The sequence below is a fragment of the Salvelinus namaycush genome, chromosome 26 (assembly GCF_016432855.1).
Source record: "Salvelinus namaycush isolate Seneca chromosome 26, SaNama_1.0, whole genome shotgun sequence".
Taxonomy (NCBI): Eukaryota; Metazoa; Chordata; class Actinopteri; order Salmoniformes; family Salmonidae; genus Salvelinus; species Salvelinus namaycush.
Genome location: NC_052332.1, coordinates 31447637 through 31467224, shown reverse-complemented (window position 1 = coordinate 31467224; position 19588 = coordinate 31447637). Strand labels below are relative to the sequence as shown.

Below are 19588 nucleotides of genomic sequence, written 5' to 3'. Positions count from 1 at the left end.
TTCCCTTTGTTTTACTTGTCTACAGTGTTGTGGTTAAGTATTGATACCCTAATTGGCAGTGTGTAACATCATTTGTCGTTTTTGGTGAACATAATTTGCTGAAGATTTGCTGGTTGACTAACGACTACCGTGTCTGTGTGTGTGCCTTGCTGTTCATTTATTTTCTGACTCTTTTTAATGTTGAAGGCCTGAAGAGATAGTCCTGAATTATATATTTTTTATTTAACCCTTATTTTACCAGGTAAGTTGACTGAGAACACATTCTCATTTACAGCAACGACCTGGGGAATAGTTACAGGGGAGAGGAGGGGGATGAATGAGCCAATTGTAAACTGGGGATTATTAGGTGGCCATGATGGTATGAGGGCCAGATTGGGAATTTAGTTTGGGAAATAGATAGTCCTGAAGAGGTAGTGGTTGATTTTTGGTGTGCTTGTCGTCCAGTTTGACTAATGTCCTGCTGGAGCAGACGAGAGAGGGGCCTAGCAATGTTTCAGACATACTGGTCCTATGTTCTATCAAGTCATATGTTTATATTACTACTAATGTGTTTTACAATTCATTGTTGTATAGATTTTTGTAGCACTGCTTGTAAAATGAATTTGGGTATCTAGATATGAAATGACTATCTATCTATCACATTGATCAAACCTAGTAACAATAGTGCACGTATGAGTAGCTAATAAAATGAAATAAGTGTTATGATACCTTACTTTTGTCTTGGATCCTCTTGTGACTGCTTATCACTGACCTATTGCACTGATATAACTACCCTATTGTACTGTACCACTAGAATATGAATAACCAATTTATGCACTGGTTCTGAGAGACATTTGTACATTTGTTATTTTTGCATGTACAGTATGACCCCCACCCACCTCGCAGGCCATCTGGCCATCTGGGATGACAAGAAGGGCATAGAGACAAATGAACTCATGAGATCTACGACATGGGAGGGAACAGCTCATTCTGAGCCAAGGACATGACAGTATTTCTTGTCCAGCTGTAGAGCCACATCCTAAAGATGATATTTTAATAAGGTCAGGTAAATCCCCACTGGATGTGGTACTGTATGTATAATGATAAACTAGCTAATGCATTTATAGAGGCTGTGTTGTCTGTTTTTGAATGCGTATTGTTTCTTTCCAATGTTTGTAGAAGGCACCGGAACCTTCCAGTGGTAAAGTATTTTGGAAATGACTCCGTATCTCTTTCTGGTCCCATGTGAAGCAGCACTGATATTAGTGGAGTGTTTATTATTCTAAAAATATGAAATGTAATTTAGCAGATGCTTTTATCTTAAGGTACTTGCAGTCATGCATGCATACATTTTACATACGGTTTGTCCCGGGAATCGAAACCACTATTCTGGCGTTGCAAGTGCCACGTTCTACTGAGCTACAGAGGACAACGAGACAGATTTCACACCAGACAGATACAGATAGCTGTTGTTGGATCCTGTTTGTTTTCCTGCTCCCCTCAAAGGCAGTGGCATCACACTAGGCAGCGGTCACTGAGCCTCCATCTGTCCCAGGGAGCATAGAGCCAGGACCCCACTGAGTCACCCACACCAAACAGAAACATGGTAAACAAAAACATTTATTGGCCTCTTTCACAGACACCTGGTTTGGATGTCTCCTTGCTACAGATTTGGTTGATGACCTTTGTTACAAAAAAAACAAACTAAAACACTGTCTTGGTGACAATATGGTGAGGTGTTTTGAACAGAAATTAACCATGCAACAAAGAGTGCCCCAGCATCTTAAGAAAGCAAACAGCTTTGACAGTAGCTTTTCAATTGTTTTGGTATAAAAACAATCAATCCTTAAATACATTTCTAAACTGGTTGAACAAGACACATTGAAGTGGTTTTCCTTAAGACAAAATCATAATTGATTATTTAAAACAAATAAGAGATACAAACTACATACATTTATTTCAATAAATATATAAAAAATATAGCTTTATATCAATATGATAAGACCTTAAGGACTTCTAAACCCTGTGAGAATACTAGATCTTGACATAGCAAAATCAAATCATGCTGACAGTGGAGGATGATGACCAAGGAGATCAGTGTTTGGGACAATCATTTGAATCATACACAAACATTCCATTCAGTATTACCACAAGCAAAGCTTTGTGGCGCACAGGAAACAGCCTTCAATTCAATAGTGATGACTCTAGTTGCAGAGTTCCCTCCAACTTTGACTCTAATCATAGCATATCAAATTGAGTGTTTCAATTATTGTGGATTGCTTATAGCAGCTCTTTGACTGAACTACTAGTGAATAGGCAGTAGATGAGCCTACATTCTGTAAGGGCTCTCCACACACATCTCAAACAACAGACATTGCATTATCATTCAAGTACTGAACTGTCCACCATACATTACTGAAGTCATAGTGATGCAGCTACTGTATTATACAGTCATAAACTGACAAGTGGCTAGTAGTTATGTATAGTGCTCACGTTCTATTGAGAAACAACATGTAATGTCATTCAGTTTATCACTATTAACACACAAGTTATACATTATTGCCCGTGAGACAAAGTAAGGCAAAAACAATTAAGACATTAGAACATTTGTAATTACCAACTATTGGAATGAGTGCCATTACAGCAGAACAAAACTGTAGCCTACAATTTGCATAATTTAGCTTTTTCTTAAATGATGCACTGCAACCATTCTGTACAACTACCCTATAGACATCTATGTGTACATGGCCTAAATATTGATTTGTTGTGAAAAGATGAGAAAAGAGGGTTCATCAAGGGTTCTTTGGGAAGGGTGATAGTTCTATGTGGAACCATCATGACTCATAGAACCCTTTGAGCCATTCAATGGTTCTTTACAGTTCACAAAAGGTTTCATTGTTCTTTTAGTGATAATAAATATTTAGGGCCAGCGGCTCATTCGAATATTTTGGGGCCTGGTGGTCATTCTAGTTGATCTAATCTGTTGTGTTATGCCATGACATGTTATATATGACTATGGCCAGAAACAGTGTCTTGTGAAAGACTCATGTGTGGCCTTGTGTCAACTGAGAACTGTTGTCTAACTCAGTTGTTCTCCATTTTTTCCTCAGGCACCCCAGCAGTTCCAGAGCTAGCACACCTGATTCAACTTGTCAATTAACACAATAATAACACCTATGGAATTTTAACAATATGGCTAACCAGAATTAAAAAAACTGAATCTACAAAGAACTGTTTAGATTGAGAAAGGTTATTTATAGAACCATTCTGCATAAAGGTTATATGAAGAACCATTAAAAGGGTTCTATATAGCCCCAAAAAGGGTTGTAACCACAGCGGAACCTTTTTTTTGGTGCTCTATAACATGTTTTAATGGTTATTTATAGAACCTTATGAAATTATTATTTATAGCGCCATACAGGTTCAATTTAGAATTGATTTTTTTTATATATATAGCACCAAAAAAAGGATATACTATGGTAACAAGCAAAATGCCCCTTTTTTGGCACTATGTAGAACCATTTGTTTTTAGTGGGCAAGCAACAAAAATATGTCACGACATCAGAAGTCAATCAGATGTCGATGTGTAAGGTCTACCGAGGGTCTAGGTAGGCTATAGGCATACAGATATTGCACGTAAACTATTGTAATTATAATCAAGTAGTGTTGCGCATGTCGAATGCAAGGGGTTTCCCACTTTAAACATTTAGAGTGGCACGTCACACAGGGAATATATGATACTGTCTGGGTGCGTTCATTTGGAAAACCTTGGCTGACACTATTTTGCTGCTTTTGTCTTGAATTAAAAAAGCACACAAATTAGGCTTATTCTCCACTCCTACAGTACTAGCTACATAGCTCCCATTACCAGGCATATGCGTGCTTTATCGAGTGGGCGATGGCTCACGTTTCGTTGTCCATGGGGCTGAAACGGCTTTGCGGATAACGCTGAAATACAGAGAATTGTCCACTCATTTCAGCATTTCCCCCTCGCAATAAACCACGCGTAAATCACAAATTGGCTCACTTTTACTTGCCCCACTATATGACAGACTGAAGGGACAGTTTTAACATATTGAAGGTGTAGAGACGCGGTAAATCAGTACCACGTTTCGGCATCCTTCTGATGAACATTCAACAACCTTTGATAAACATTATTCCCAATGAATTGAATCAATACGGGGACATTAGGAGTAGTTTCCTTAGCCCTATTGTACTGACACAGAACAGGTATTTGCCTATTGAGTTAGGGGCTACTTTGAATGCTTTATGAGCAACACCGAGTCACTGCACATGACATGTACAGATGCATCAATTATAATCTAAAGGTTGTAATATGAGGCCTCGCTCGTACAGTGAAGGCTACTACCTCTATATAAACGCAGCAATACTGCACAGGTAGCTCTGGGACAATACACTTCCTTTAGAGAAATTGAACGGCTTTATTTTGAGAGCAGACATCCTAATGCTATGCTCAGTAAAATATACAAGAGGACATCAGACGTACAGTAGTTATTCAATACACATGAAATGCAAAACAAAACACCCACAAATCTTTTCGGATTAGTCATTAAGATTGTGATGTGCTTGTAACGACTTGATTAGAGGCTATAGGCTAACATACAACAGTTGCCTAGACAACACTTGGTGTCCTTGGTCGCAGAGGGAAGTTGGAAGATGCACATCCACAACAACAAGCCAGTCTCATAGATTTCTGTATCTCGGGATTTCTGAAAGCATAAATGATGGGGTTTATCATAGAGTGACAAATGGCTGGGAGAGCGGTGACGTAGGTATAGATGGGGGGGTATCTGATGTCCGCCACCAGAGAGTACATGGCGAAGGGGATCCAGCACAATGCAAATGTGCCAAGGATAATGGAGAGGGTGGAGACCCCTTTAGTGGTGGAGGAGGAGTGGGAGGTAGTCATGAACTGGTGCTGCACGGCGATTTGCTGCGCGTGACGAAAAGCAATCTTGCAAATCTGGAGGTATAGTTGCAAAATGAGTGCGAATACAAAAAGAAGAGTCACCGCCAGTGCTGCAGCGTGATTTTTATCAATGGGAGCGCAAATACTGCAAGTAGTCTCATCCTTAAGGCAGTTCCAACCCATGATCGGTAACGCGCCCAGAGTGATGCTAGTCACCCAAATGAGCACCAGTGTGACGATGGTAAAAATCACTGTTCTTTCCGTGTGGTAAGTCAGTGCGTTGTAGAGGGAGAGGTATCTATCCACAGTGATTGCCAGGATATTGAGAACGGAGGCCGAAAAGGCAGTGATGAGCAGTCCAGCTGATAGCAGCGTCGCGAATCCCGTATCAAATATGTAGGTGATGGTGAAATTCACTATCAAACCAAGCCCTGCCAGTAGGTCCGCAAAAGCCAGGCTCCCTATCAACACGAACATGGGCGCTTTCAGGGTGGGCGTGTAAATAATTAAGGCAATCACGATTGCATTTTCACAGGACATTAGGGTCCCTGTGACACACAATACTATATCCCAGGGATTCACGCTGACAGGCACCGGCTCCAGCTCAAATGTTGGAGGTGGCGTGGAATTCCCTCCTTCTTGAACACTCCAGATGGGGGAAGAGTTGTTTTGGAATTGGTTACTCATAGCTGCGGCAGAGAGTGAATCATCACTGAGAATGACAGAGAAGGGGAGGGGGCGCAGATAGAGAATTTCAGAGTGATCACCGTGGGAAATGTACAGTGTAAAGACACTTGTGTTCAAGAGTGTCTTACATATTTCCAAATAAAACATTTGTCTCATTAGACAGATGCACGCCAAATTGCGTGAATGCATGGCCAAAATGCCGCCTTTTATGCATAAAGTATATTAGCGGAGTATCACCGATTAGTCAAATTATAACAGTTCAACTGTGCTGTTAGTGTACTTATCATTTCCTCCGTTGACTCCCAATACATACAACAAAGAGTTAAATTCAAATGAGAGCCCCTCTGTCGGGACTACTGACATCAAGGATTGGCTGTTTGAGCAGGAATTTATAGAAAGGGTAAAAATGGAAATGAATGGCTTGTCTTTGATCTAATTTTAGATCCATGTCATTTCGATTAGTAATAGCATGCCCAAACATTAGATATGGGTTGTTTCACTCAGGGCAAGTTAATATTAATATTATTAAAACACACATGTATTCTTACCCTCTCGCGTGATTATAAAGGACTTCTAAGGTCAAAAACCAAATGATGTCATTTCTGTGAGAAAAGGGTTCTCTCTTGTCAATCATTTAAACACGGACATAATATATAGATATATAGGCTGATCACTAACCAGTGCATCCGTGCGTGTCACTATGCCTCAGTCAAGTGATGTTGAGATGGCTTGTTGAGGTCTGCCCATACGCATTCCTTGACAGCTGTTCACAGGGAAGATGGAGATATTGGGCGCGCGGGTGAAGACTATAACCGGTAACCGCCGGCACCGATATATAATATAAACCCTCTGTTTTATTTTACCGTTATTGTAACAAATCTTTTCTGATTCGATTTCTCACAGGAGGACGTTAAGACTTGGCTGACACACCGCTAATGATGTTGGCAATTCGCTGGCATTGACTCTTGCTTGTTACTATCCTATTGGTCCTGTGGATGATTCTCCAACTGACGTCAAGTGCTCCCACTCCATTCTTCATTCGATGTGTGATTCAGAGCTTGTGGAAGAGGGTGACACAGCATAGAATTTCAGAAATAAATACTCAATACTATTAGCTGTTTCGGGTTTATTTATTTTATGTACTTTTTTAAGCTAAGGCCTGGTATTTTTTTCCAACTACATTTTAATTGCGTGGAATATAATATATTCACACAAGGATCCTAAGTTAGCTTGCATCTTGTTGACCTCCGTTGATGAGAATGGTTCCAGCATCTGATTGAGTTGATTTGAAGTTCAAAGCACATTCCTCCCTTGACAAAGTGATACCAGTATGAGTAGAGAACTGTGTTGTCCTGGAACCTGCAGGTGGCAGTAGATCACTTTAAAGAGGGGGGGCGACATCTTTTGGAAGTTTGACCATGCCACTGGTGAGTAGAGTAGCTGGCTAGCTGGTTAAAAAAAGACTCAAACTAGCTGACATGCCTGTCAAAAACAAAAGTGAATTTTTACTATGCAGAGTTATTTTATTTTTCCCGGAATTATTAAGACCAATGAACTTTCACTAGTAATGTTTTAAACCCTCCCTCCATATATCCCCATGATCACTGTAAGAAGTCTGATCAACTTCAGGAATCACCTTCTAGTACTAGTTACACTACATAGAGGAGGGTGTGTGAGCATGGTCTGCCAATAGGGAAGCATAGTGGTGTTGTTCTCACCCTTCACTAAACACTTGACCCCGATGGAAGCAGCCCCAGCCCTAATCACTCCTCATCTCATGTTTCCTGTCACAATGCCTGGTACACAGCCACTTCCTTTGTTAAAAGGGAGGGTCTGGTTTAGAAGTTACATTTGAGGAACATTGGGTCATATTGGGACGTGGGTGACAAGAGTGAGGGTTAGAGAGACAACTCACCATCTCATTGAGCAGCTTGGAGGAGGCTGGTTTTTATCAGGTAAATTGAACAATTCCCAAATTATTATTATTATTATTCATCCGGTATATTGTACAATTCATGACCTCCTTCCTTGCAGGTAAAGAGGTATGTGATTTGATTTCTATATGTAGGTCTTAGGCTATCAGGTTTAAAAGGTTCTGTGGATAACATTAGTATGGAATGGTGAATTATTGACCAATGAATAAACTCAATTTTGAGCTCTTTACGAACGATCGACTAAGGGCCACTAATATGGCATGAAGATGACATGTAACAAGTTAAGCAACTAGCCGTTTCAAAAGTACAATGATTCCTTTGCTACCTTTACTTTTCGTAACGTAATGCAGTAAATCCATAAATATAAAGATCAAATGTATTAGGTCATGTCTGCATGGTATTAGAAAGAAATTCATTTAGCATGCATCATCTGAGTTTACTCTGGGGAAAGAGGCCAAGCTTGCTTGGATAAACCACAGGCTTTTATTCTGAAGGGTTCACATTGACTCTGAAACAATTGGCACAGCAAAGTCGTCTTGGTACAGTTCAAGTACTGTCTGTTGTATTTAATTCACCTTCATAAGTCATACAGAGGAGTAGTCCCACCAAGGTGATGAAGGCCTACATGTAACAATGCTCTATTCAGATGTGACCACACAGCAGTCTGTCTATGGCAACATACGTTTTGATCTGTTGCAGTTAGCAAAAAACTCAGGTTACATAAAGGGATGGGGGGTATCTGATGTCCGCCACCAGAGAGTACATGGCGAAGGGGATCCAGCACAATGCAAAGGTGCCAAGGATAATGGAGAGGGTGGAGACCCCTTTAGTGGTGGAGGAGGAGTGGGAGGCAGTCATGAACTGGTGCTGCACGGTAATGTGCTGCGCGTGATGAAAAGTAATCTTGCACATCTGGAGGTATAGTTGCAATTATCTTTTGTTTCTATCCCCATCGTGTGCCAACGATGTTTCCCAGAAGTTGTGAAACATTGGTCAAAAACTCTGCCTCAACATTAGAAGAAGAGGATGGAGCCAATTTCTCTTTCTCAGCTCTGTCATCTTTCGTCTCAGTTGTTACTGTCAACATCTGCTACACCGTGCATTAGTCATTTTGTTTAGACTGTATGACTTGATGCTTTTTGATAGTTAAAAATCCTAAAACTAACATGATATATCTTTCTGAAGCCTCTAAAGGGATGTTCCTGAGCGAGCAGCCGCCCCTGGCATGATCTAGTGAACACACCCATTGAGATTAATAACATTGAGGTGATTGTAAGACATTTACTCAAAGTGTCTCAAGCCTTCATGCTTTTATTTACATAAAAGTTGATGAAGTTGAACACATCCATGTGGAAAAGTCAACGTAGCAAAACAGCTGTGAATTACTTGGTTGTAAAGTAGAAATGGATATACTGTATCTATGCTCCTCAATGTAAACCATCCAAGGCATGCCAGGAATATCAAGTCAGCTCTTGTCATGATGCAGCTGTTGAGGCAATGGAACTATTTTGATGTTCCAGCCTCTTTGAAACTATTCAATACCCGCCTTGTCCCTTAGAGGCAAATATGCTCCACACGCCATCAAAAAACTATTTTCATGTCCATCCTCTGTTCTCCTCTCTCTGTCTTTCTACCTCTCCCTCTCTCTCTCTCTCTCGCTCTCTCCCTCCCCTCTCTCTCGCTCTCTCTCTCCCCTCTCCCTCCTCTCTCTCCCTCTCTCTCCCCTCTCCCCCCCTCTCTCCCTCCCTCTCTCAGCATCCAACAACTCAGAGCAAGTAGCAGCCCACTTCCAATTGTCATGGCAACAGCATGTGAATGTATTGGGCTGTAGGAGCAGGCTGTAGCGTAGATGTAGGAGTGCTGCATTGGAAGCCACAGCTCTATCTCCTGAGCCAGCTGTGAGGTAGGAGGGGGGGACACAGGGCTTTGGAGGGATTTATGGACACATTCATCAGGCTCTTTTACAGGAAGGTTGAGATGACATTGATGTCTCTTCATTCTGTCATGTACTCATTTTGACTTCATGTATGTAGACATGCAAACAGTGTTGTGTGGTTTATGTGAAATATTTGCATTTTTATTGTTCCAATTAGCATCTATTTATTCAAGGAAGTCGAGGGTCTCTGTCGCTCTACGGTATGTAAATAGATGCTAATTATATATATCTGTCTCTCTCTATATATATATCTGTCTCTCTCTCTCTCTCTATATATATATATCTATATATCTATATATATATCTGTCACTCTCTCTCTCTATATATATATATATATATATATCTATCTCTCTCTCTATATATATATATATATCTATCTCTCTCTCTATATATATATCTGTCTCTCTCTCTCTATATATATATATATCTATCTCTCTCTATATATATATATATCTGTCTCTCTCTCTATATATATATATATATATCTCTCTCTCTATATATATATATATATCTGTCTCGCTCTCTCTCTATATATATATCTGTCTCTCTCTCTCTATATATATATATATCTATCTCTCTCTCTATATATATATATGTCTATCTCTCTCTCTATCTGTTTCATTCTAGGCATCTATCTGACAAGGTAGAACATGGACATGATTATGTCAGAAAGCCCTCTATTTTTAAGCATTGTTGTTATTGTCTGTGTGTGTGCCTGCATGCATATGTGGGTGCGTGCAAGCATGTGTGTGTATAAATGTGTGCATGCATGTGTGTGTGTGTGGTCTTTTTGCATGTGTGTGTGGGTGTGTATGTGTGTGGTATTTGTGTGTGTGTGTGTGTGTGTCTGTGTGTGGTCTTTTTGTGTGTGTGTGTGTGTATGTATATAAAATATGTTTTGTTAAAGGAAAGGGAATAGGAGTGATCATATGTTCATCCAGGGAAACACAAAGGCTATGGTGTTTGTTATGCAGATGATTGCAGAGAAAACTCTCCTTTGACTGTCAGTGGTGGAGTGTGCAGCATATCTAAATGCCCTACTTGACCCATGCTAAAACACAGTCTTTAACGACATCATAACCAACACACCATTTAGAGGAAAGAAATAGTTAGAGATCTTCCTCTTTAAGGCAGAAGATATTGCTCAGAGAGTTGTCCAGAGAGAAAGCAGGCGATAGAGCGGAAATGAAGACGAAAAGAATAGATGAACTTCATAAAGACTACAGGTTTAGTCCAGCAATGAGAGAGGGAGGATTCCATGATCAGCTGTATGCAACAGTCTGTACCCCACTAATTATCCCAATAGCACGTGCCCTCTCCAACAACGACAGAGGAGCATTTTCCCAAGAAACAGCATTGACCGTCTTCCTTGGCTAATTTAATTCACACTCTGACTGTGCTGAGACTTAAGCAAGTCTTCCATCGTTGGATTTGTAGATCATTCATCATACTATCCCTGAAACAAAAAGTATGCATTCATCATATCTTTATTCCTGTTCAATACATGACTGCGTGGTCCTCTTAATTAACCCATTCTTTTTGTCAATCTAACACAATCAAAATGTTCATTTTTTTCCCTACACACAATCTTTCCATTTTATTAACATCCATGGATTTTTTTAGGTATGATTACTGGAATAGCTTTTCCAATCTGTCAATTATCCTTCAATAGTTTGCTCATCCCATCCAGTGTAGATGGTGTCGAACCAGGCATCATGCAGTATAGATCTAATCTGGGGTTCAAATGATTGTTTTTGTGATCTGACTATGGATGACCAGGTAGCAGTTGCCATGGTAAACACCCACTCTTCATTTATCAAGCACAAGACCAAGATAGGCAGAGATATTTTCTGACTTCCTTCCTTCTCTCCAGCCACATCTCACTCACCCTCTCCCACTCACACACTCCTTTTCTCCTTATATACAATATCCTCATACTCAAAGGACTATGGTTATATTCAAAAGGGAAATGAATAAAAGACAGAATAGCATATATTGTTTTATTTCTGAAACCAAGATGACCACTGTGCTGTCACTCACACAACTTGTTTCTTCTATCTTCTCGTCCCCTTAGGTAACATCCAGATGAAGGAAGTGTGAAACTCTGTTCTCTAAAGAGGACTCATCTCTGCTCAGCCAAACGTCCTGTGATCTACCTGGTGTCTCAGGCCTGTCTCTGATGTCATGGAGAACAGGGCCCTGATATGTACCAGTCAGGCCTGGAAGGGGCCCAGAGGGTCCACCTTCTCCCCCAACTGGGACAACACATCATACCAACCAAACATCATGATGTCCCCTTGTCCTGACGTGGTGAAGTCCCCATGCCAGCATGCTGCCAAGATATGCCACCCCCCAGAAGCCTCTGTGACCTCCCAGTTCCAGCAGGTTGGCCCCTATGCCTCCACTGGATTGTCTGCCATGGCTAACACTGCCAGTAGAAGGGGTGAAAGGGAGTGTTATATAGTTAACCCCATTCAAAATGAGGAGACGGTCCTGCCAGTACACAACCCTGAGTTCCGCGGACGCTCCTTCTCTGCAGCCACTGCCTCAAACTCAATTACTTCCAGAAGCAGATGTGACAGCTACGTCCACCTATGCCCTGACAACAGCTCAGAGGACATTAGTAGAGGCGACAGCTCCCCGTTGAGCCCAGACGTCTCCCCTGATCACGGTGGTCCACGGTCGCGGTCCCACAGCATCATCCTGAGGAAGACGAAGAGGAGGCCGGCGCCGCCAACCCGTAGCGTGTCCTTGAGGAGAGACTCCGCCTCCCAGCTCAGAGACAACAGGACCAAGAGCCTATACATGGACAGAGACACAGCTACCCAAGACTCCTTCTTGCCTGACCTCATCCTCATCTCCACACCCAGGACAGAGGAGATGCTGTGCCTGGAGCAGTCCCCTGCTCAGCCTATACAGGCTCTGGTTGGGCCACCAGTCAACAACAATGGGCAGCTACGTGAAGTAAGATCTACTGACCCCTGCTCTTCCATGTCAAGCTCAGGTCCTGCTATTGTTATTACTGGAAATGAGGACAAAAAAGCCCCCAGCTGGTCAGAATCGGTCAGACCCTCTCCTCCCTTGCGACACCCTCCATCTCTAACTTGTAAACAGTCCCCCTTCCAACCACCTGCCCCAGTCTCCTCCAATGGCAAGTCCAGCTCTCAGTGTGAGACTTTGCCCCCTCCTATCCTCACGTCTGCCATCACTGGACCCTCCCCCCTGGGCTGCAGGATGCGCCCCAAGTCCTCCACCTCACCCACCTCCCCCAGAGCCAGCAACAGCAGGCTGCGGCTGTCCCTGGAGTTGCCAGGGATTGTCCCTCTCCCAGACCCGACGTCGGTCAAATCTAAAGCCACGCGGCGTCACTCCGAGTCCTCTGGCACTACCAAACCCAGACAGAGGCTGAGCTCCAGCATGATGGTGATGCCTGTGGTGACCCAGGAGGATCTCAGCAATGTGCATTTACGTTCCGTCAGCAGCTCAGATTCAGACAAAGGCCTGGAGGGCTCACCTGAAGTCATCAGGGAGGAGGAGCAGGAACAGGAGCTGGAGAGCTGTCCACTGGTCCACCACAGTCCTAAAGCTAAACCACCTGTTGCTACTAAGCCACCTGCACACAAATGGCCACCGATACATATGGTAAAGTCCTCCTCAGTCTCTACACAGTTCTCAGAGACCCTTCCAGCCTCACCAAGAGAGAGCCAAGGGGACATGTTTATGGTGGAAAGAAGAGCGAAGCCTAAGAGGTCGCACCAGCCTCCTCGTGTTGCCAGTGATGGGGTTATGTTTCAGAGGCAGCAAGCTGTAGACAGGCAGCAGTATGATGTGACTGACTCACACCCACCACCCACCTCCTGCCATTCAGAGATCAGGAACGTGAGAAGGACCTCTCCCACCAGCACCACATCTCTTCAAGCTGAACTAGATAGGAAGAAGAAGTTGGTTCCCCCTCCAGTCGCAAAGAAACCTGATGTCCTCTTCATGCCCTCCATCAGCTCACTGGGACAGGAGAGCACCAGGAGCCATTTCTGGTCTGGGCTCAGTGGTGCTTACCAGGCTCCTGCCAGTGCATACCAGCCTCCTACCACTGGTTACCAGGTTACTGCCAGTGGTTATCAGTTTCCTGCCAGTGCTTACAGAGACAGAGACTTTACTGGACAAGATTGCAACCATAACAGGATAAGAGATGGTATTCTTAAATTTTATAAGAAGAACTCACTCACACTGTTTTGAACTCTATGCATGCAGTCTGTAACATCTGTAACCAACATCTGTAACCATCATTTGTAACATTATTTATTGTATGTTGTTATTATTGAATCAATATGTACGCATAATATGTAGATGGCACGAGTTAGCTCTTGAACTAAAGTATTTTCATCCCAAATGGAAATTATAGTGTTATATATTTTTCCGACAGGACTTTTCCTAGATGAGAACAGTGAAGAGAGGAGGGCAATGCCCCAGATGAGAACACTGTGCCTCGGGGAGCAGGAGGAGGAAGAGTTGGACCACAACTCCTCACAGCCAACTATTGAGGACCTATTCACCATCATACACAGGTAATGGGACTTACTTTCCCACAAAATAGAATAGTAAGCAACACGCAAAACAAACTACCAGTGCTACATAGGTAAACTAGATATAAGGAGACGGGCCCTGTCCACTTTCATGCACACTAAATTGGTTAAATAATTCCATCCAACAAATAAACAAGCATTAACAAAAGTATATTGTCAGAATTATTTCATCTTTTAGTTGTTTCTCAAAGGTTTTTTCTTCATAACAAGTGTATTATAACAAGTGTATTATATTGGTCTACTTTCTGGACTCCTGTTTTTTTAAAGGTCAAAGAAGAAACTCCTGGGTCGTAAAGAAACAGCTGACAGCACGGGGAGCAGGCAGGGTTATGGATCCCCCATTAAAGGCACCCAGAGGGTTGTCCAGAAGTCAAGCTCCAAAAATGACAACTTCATGGCTTTTCTGCAGAGGAGGAGGAGCAATAAACCCAGCTCTGGGGAGAGACTGTCAGCCTCTGAACTACTGAAGAATACTAAACCACTGGCCGGTCAACCGTAGAGCATCGAACAACTCCAATGTTTATGTTTCTCAATGTGTAACAAACACTTTTCACTCAATATGGGGCATGCAAGTATTGTGGACAATCAGGGAGAGAAGGAAAAGGCTATTGTTTACATTGCTTTACGTGCTACAGTACACCGACAACTTGTTTCTGTGACGGCAATACAGTGTATAGAGGTCATGTCTAACTGGAAATATGACAGTGTTGGCCAGCTGTGTTTTGCTTATGAGCTGAGACAATCTATCGTGTCAATACATCTTTCTTGCCTTGACTTGTGATGCCTACAACATTTGTTTTTGAGCTGCCAACATTTGTGCTTTTGGTCATGTATCGCTCAGAAATTAAACAGAGCTGCTTGTGTGTCTGTGACAGATCATTAGTATGCGTCTGCTCTAACCCACTGCTGCCCAAACCTTATTCACTCTGACAAAGTAACGGGGGAGCATGATTGCTGTTTTATTGACTGGTTGTTCGTCTTATGCAAGGTCCTACAGTGTCATGATAGTTGAATTGATATAAATCCAAGATACTGTATGTTCAAAAAACTATGTTTTCCCCTGAAACAATTCCCTATCACAACTACATTGCATTCAAAATTGGTACCTTACTTACTGTACCCAGGTTTGTGAAAGATCAGTTCTTAGGCACTTAAGTGGGGGGGTCGTTAAACATTTAAGCCACACATGGGGACTCTGAGCAATAGGGGTTTTACTGAGAGTGTTGGAGATGGATAGAAGGGATTTATTATAATCCACAGGTCATCTGCCCTAGGTCTGTAATGCGTCACTCCTTCTGATACTATGCCTGAGTGGATTACTAGTGTTCACTACTTCACTCTCACTACTAAGGTCCACTCTGAATTTCACTTTCAACGTGGCTTTCCAGTTCAGTGTTACGGAATGTCTCATAGGGGGAACATCACTGGATTTAACAGACCTTAGTGTTGTACTGAAATGGTAAGGATGATGATGCACCTGCCAAATGCAAGTTTGTATAACAATATCGGCTAGCTGCTATCAATATATTGTGGGATAGAAGGGCTACTTTCTTTATGGAATTAATGTTCAAATGAGTTTATCTTAAAAATCAATTAATGATATTTAAATGTATTGGGAAAGTAATAGTATTACAATTAGTAGTAGTAGTAGTATAAGCAGTAATAGTAGTAGTAGCAGTAGCAACAGTAGTAGCATTAGTAATAGTAGAAGTAGTAGTAATAGTAGTATTATCAGTAGTAGTAATAGTGGTATTAGTAGTAATAGTAACCGTAGTATTAGTAGTAATAGCAGTAGTAGTATTAGTAGTATCCGCAGCAGTAGTAGTAGTATTAATAGCAGTAGTAGTATTAGTAGTATTAGCAGTAGTAGTATTAGTGAAGGTAGTGGTAGTAACTATATACGATAAGATAAGATATACTTTATTAGTCCATTCGAGATGGGAATTTTAGCTTCACACATACACACACACATATACACATATATACACACACATATACACATATATACACACACATATCCACACACATATACACATATATACACATATATATACACACAAACACATACAGTATATACACACTCATATATACATATATACACACTCACTTATTTAACAAGGTATGCCAGTTGAGATCATGTTCTCATTTACAACTGCGACCTGGCCAAGATAAATAAAGCAGTGCGACACAAACAACAACACAGAGTTACACATGGAATAAACAAACGTACAGTCAATAACACAATAGAAAAAGTATATATACAGTGTGTGCAAATGGCGTGCGGAGGTAAGGCAATAAATAGGCCATAGTAGCGAAGTAAATGGCACGTTGTGTTAGCTAATCCATGTTTATAATTTTAAAGGCAAATTGATAATTAGAAAACCGCAATTATGTTAGCACAGCTGAAAACTGTTGTTCTGATTAAAGAAACAATTAAAACTGGCCTTCTTTAGACTAGCTGAGTATCTGGAGCATCAACATTTGTGGGTTCGATTACAGGCTCAAAATGTCCAGAAACAAAGAACTTTCTTCTGAAACTCGTCAGTCTATTCTTGTTCTGAGAAATGAAGGCTATTCCATGCGATAAATTGCCAAGAAACTGAAACTGATCTCGTACAACGCTGTGTACTACTCCCTTCACAGAACAGCACAAACTGGCTCTAACCAGAATAGAAAGAGGAGTGGGAGGCCCCGGTGCACAACTGAGTGTCTAGTTTGAGAAACAGACACCTCACAAGTTCTGAACTGGCAGCTTCATTAAATAGTACCCGCAAAACACCAGTCTCAACGTCAACAGTGAAGAGGCGACTCCGGAATGCGGGCCTTCTAGGCAGAGTTGCAAAGAAAAAGCCATATCTCAGACTGGCCAATAAAAAGAAAAGGTTAAGATGGGTAAAAGAACACAGACACTGGACAGAGGAACAGACACTGAACAGCATCCCGAAGTTGCCTCTTCACTGTTGACGTTGAGACTGGTGATTTGCGGGATACATATATACACACATATATACACATACACACATATATACACACAAATACAGTATACACACATATACACACACACACACACACATATATACACACGCATATACACACAAACATATACAGTACAAACACACATATATACACACATATACACAAACACACATTTGGTTGGAGGGGCTGGAGCAGATATTACCCAAGATGAATCTACTTTCTGCTCCTCCAATGTCTCTCCTAAAGAATTAGAACTTTGCTGAAAAGATAATTACAGGGTAATTCCATCCACAAATAATACGTGTGAATGTGTTGAATTCAATATCTTACAATGGCTTTCAATAGGATAGCTATGTAATAAGGGGTCATTTTCATTTTTATGTCAAATAAAATATGATACGGTTAATTATATGATTGAACGAGCAAGGTTTAAAATGTGAATTTAGTTTGTTTCTTTCTCTAATTACAATTCTTACATTAAAGTTAAACAACATGTATGGTTATAGAGGATTAGACAGGTGATTGTTATGTGACAGTGTTTTTAGGCAGGTGCCGATGTGGACAGACAGAGGGCTATTTTTATCTCCACTCCATGTCTGCCATGATTGGATTATCACCACACATGATGAATAATCATCCCATTGGAGAAAATAAACCCATACGTACAGTATTTGTCATCATACCTTTATATTTCCCAGGACATTGGGCCTTTTGGGGAATGGACAGCGTTTGAGGGATAGTGGATTGTGGGATCTGCTGGAGAAGGCATCTTGCAATGCTCCGGCAGCTTTACCAGCTTCACAGTTCACTGCATGAGTGGGCATCAACCTATCTGACAACCCCAGTCCTCACAGAAGCCAAGTTCCCCTCCCCTCCCCATGGCGCCTGGCTGCTGTGGTTCCTGCTGGCATCACTAAGTGCACCCTGTGCGGCTAGATCTACTTCTACTGTGTTCAAGGTAGGGGTAGTTGGACCGTGGAAATGTGACCCTCTGTTTGCTAAGGCACTGCCCCAGACGGCAGCGCAGCTAGCTGTGGAGAGGATCAACAATGACCCCTCACTGTCCCTGGGCACCACCTTTGAGTATGTCATCATTGACGAGGACTGCCAGACATCCATGGCACTCAAGGGTTTCTTAGGTCACTACGCACGGGCTAATGCCTTCCTGGGCCCTGTCAACCCTGGCTACTGTGATGCAGCGTCTTTACTGGCCAACAACTGGAACAAGGCCCTGTTCTCTTGGACCTGTGTGAACTATGAGCTGGACGACCGAAGTAGGCATCTTACTTTCGCCCGCACGGTGCCCTCGCCCACCTGGGTGCTGCTCAGCCTGGTGAGACACTTCCGCTGGGCACACATAGGGATCATCTCCTCGGCTGAGGATGTGTGGGTGGACACAGGCAGCAAGGTCGCTGACGCTCTGCGGAGCTACGGCCTCCCTGTCACCACCGTGGTCTCCACAGACAAGGACCCTGCCAGCATACGACTGGCTCTGACTAGGGTCAAGAGGGCAGAAAACATCCGCAGTGAGTCCTGTTTATCATTCAGGTTTTTCTTTCTATACAACTACTATCTGTCTACCACTAACTGCTATTACTACAGTGCTGTCAGTACCAGAACCAGTTTAATTAATTAGACAACTACTAACCTATCACAACTACTTCTACTACTACTACTACTACTGCTACTACTGCTACTGCTGCTACTACTGCTAGTATTACTACTGATAATGCTACTGCAATTACTATTACTAGTATTACTACTGCTACTACTACTAATACTACTGCTACTACTACTACTAGTATTACTACTGCTACTACTGCTAATACTACTAGTAGTATTACTACTGCTACTACTACTAAATCTACTGCTACTACTGCTAGTAGTATTACTACTGCTACTACTACTACTACTACTGCTACTACTACTACTACTACTACTGCTACTGCTACTACTACCAATACTACTGCTACTACTACTACTAGTATTACTACTGCTACTACTACTAATACTACTGCTACTACTACTACTAGTATTACTACTGCTACTGCTATTTTTTATAATGTAACCTTTATTTAACTAGGCAAGTCAAATTCTTATTTACAATGACGGCCTACACCGGCCAAACCCAGACAATGCTGGGCCAATTGTGCGCCGTCCTATGGGACTCCCAATCACGGCCTGGAATCGAAGCAGGGTGTTTGTAGTGACTCCTCAAGCACTGAGATGCAGTGCCTTAGACTGCTGCACCACTCAGGAGCCCGAGAGATGCTATTAATACTACTCGTACTACTACTACGATTACTTCTACAACTATTACTACTAATACTACTATTACAACTACTGCTACTACCACTACTACTACTACTGCTACTACCACTACTACTGCTACTACTGCTAATACTGCTACTACTAATACTGCTACTACTGCTACTGCTACTCCTACTACTGCTACCACTGCTACTACTGCTACTACTGCTACTACTGCTATTGCTACTGGTACTACTGCTACTGCTACTGCTGCTACTGCTGCTGCTGCTACTACTGCTACTGCTGCTACTGC

General features: G+C 42.0%; 3 protein-coding genes across 3 annotated transcripts in view; 2 read left to right on the top strand and 1 right to left on the bottom strand.

Annotated features, from left to right (window-relative positions):
* Nucleotides 1–4612: 4612 nt before the first annotated feature.
* LOC120021071 (G-protein coupled receptor 12-like) lies at nucleotides 4613–5596 on the bottom strand. Its single transcript, XM_038964719.1, has one exon. The coding sequence runs from the start codon at nucleotides 5594–5596 to the stop codon at nucleotides 4613–4615; it is 984 nt and encodes a 327-aa protein (XP_038820647.1).
* Nucleotides 5597–12851: 7255 nt separating this feature from the next.
* LOC120020898 (NHS-like protein 2) lies at nucleotides 12852–14828 on the top strand. The gene is made up of 3 exons (XM_038964523.1): nucleotides 12852–13658; nucleotides 13890–14031; nucleotides 14317–14828. The coding sequence occupies exons 1-3, from the start codon at nucleotides 12884–12886 to the stop codon at nucleotides 14546–14548; spliced, it is 1149 nt and encodes a 382-aa protein (XP_038820451.1). The 5' UTR covers nucleotides 12852–12883; the 3' UTR covers nucleotides 14549–14828.
* Nucleotides 14829–17800: 2972 nt separating this feature from the next.
* Nucleotides 17801–19588, top strand: part of LOC120021070 (retinal guanylyl cyclase 2-like) — a 20036-nt gene continuing 18248 nt past the window's right edge. The window contains exon 1 of the mRNA XM_038964718.1: nucleotides 17801–18551. Coding sequence (XP_038820646.1) covers nucleotides 17801–18551 — 751 coding nt within the window. The remainder of the gene's footprint in view (nucleotides 18552–19588) is intronic.

Bases quoted from the DNA above. Each gene is read 5' to 3' on its own strand.
- LOC120021071 (XM_038964719.1), bottom strand. From the start codon at position 5,596: ATGAGTAACCAATTCCAAAACAACTCTTCCCCCATCTGGAGTGTTCAA.
- LOC120020898 (XM_038964523.1), top strand. From the start codon at position 12,884: ATGATGGTGATGCCTGTGGTGACCCAGGAGGATCTCAGCAATGTGCAT. The intron at 13,659-13,889 runs GTATTCTTAAAT...TTTTTCCGACAG, and splicing joins CCATAACAGGATAAGAGATG to GACTTTTCCTAGATGAGAAC. The intron at 14,032-14,316 runs GTAATGGGACTT...GTTTTTTTAAAG, and splicing joins CTATTCACCATCATACACAG to GTCAAAGAAGAAACTCCTGG.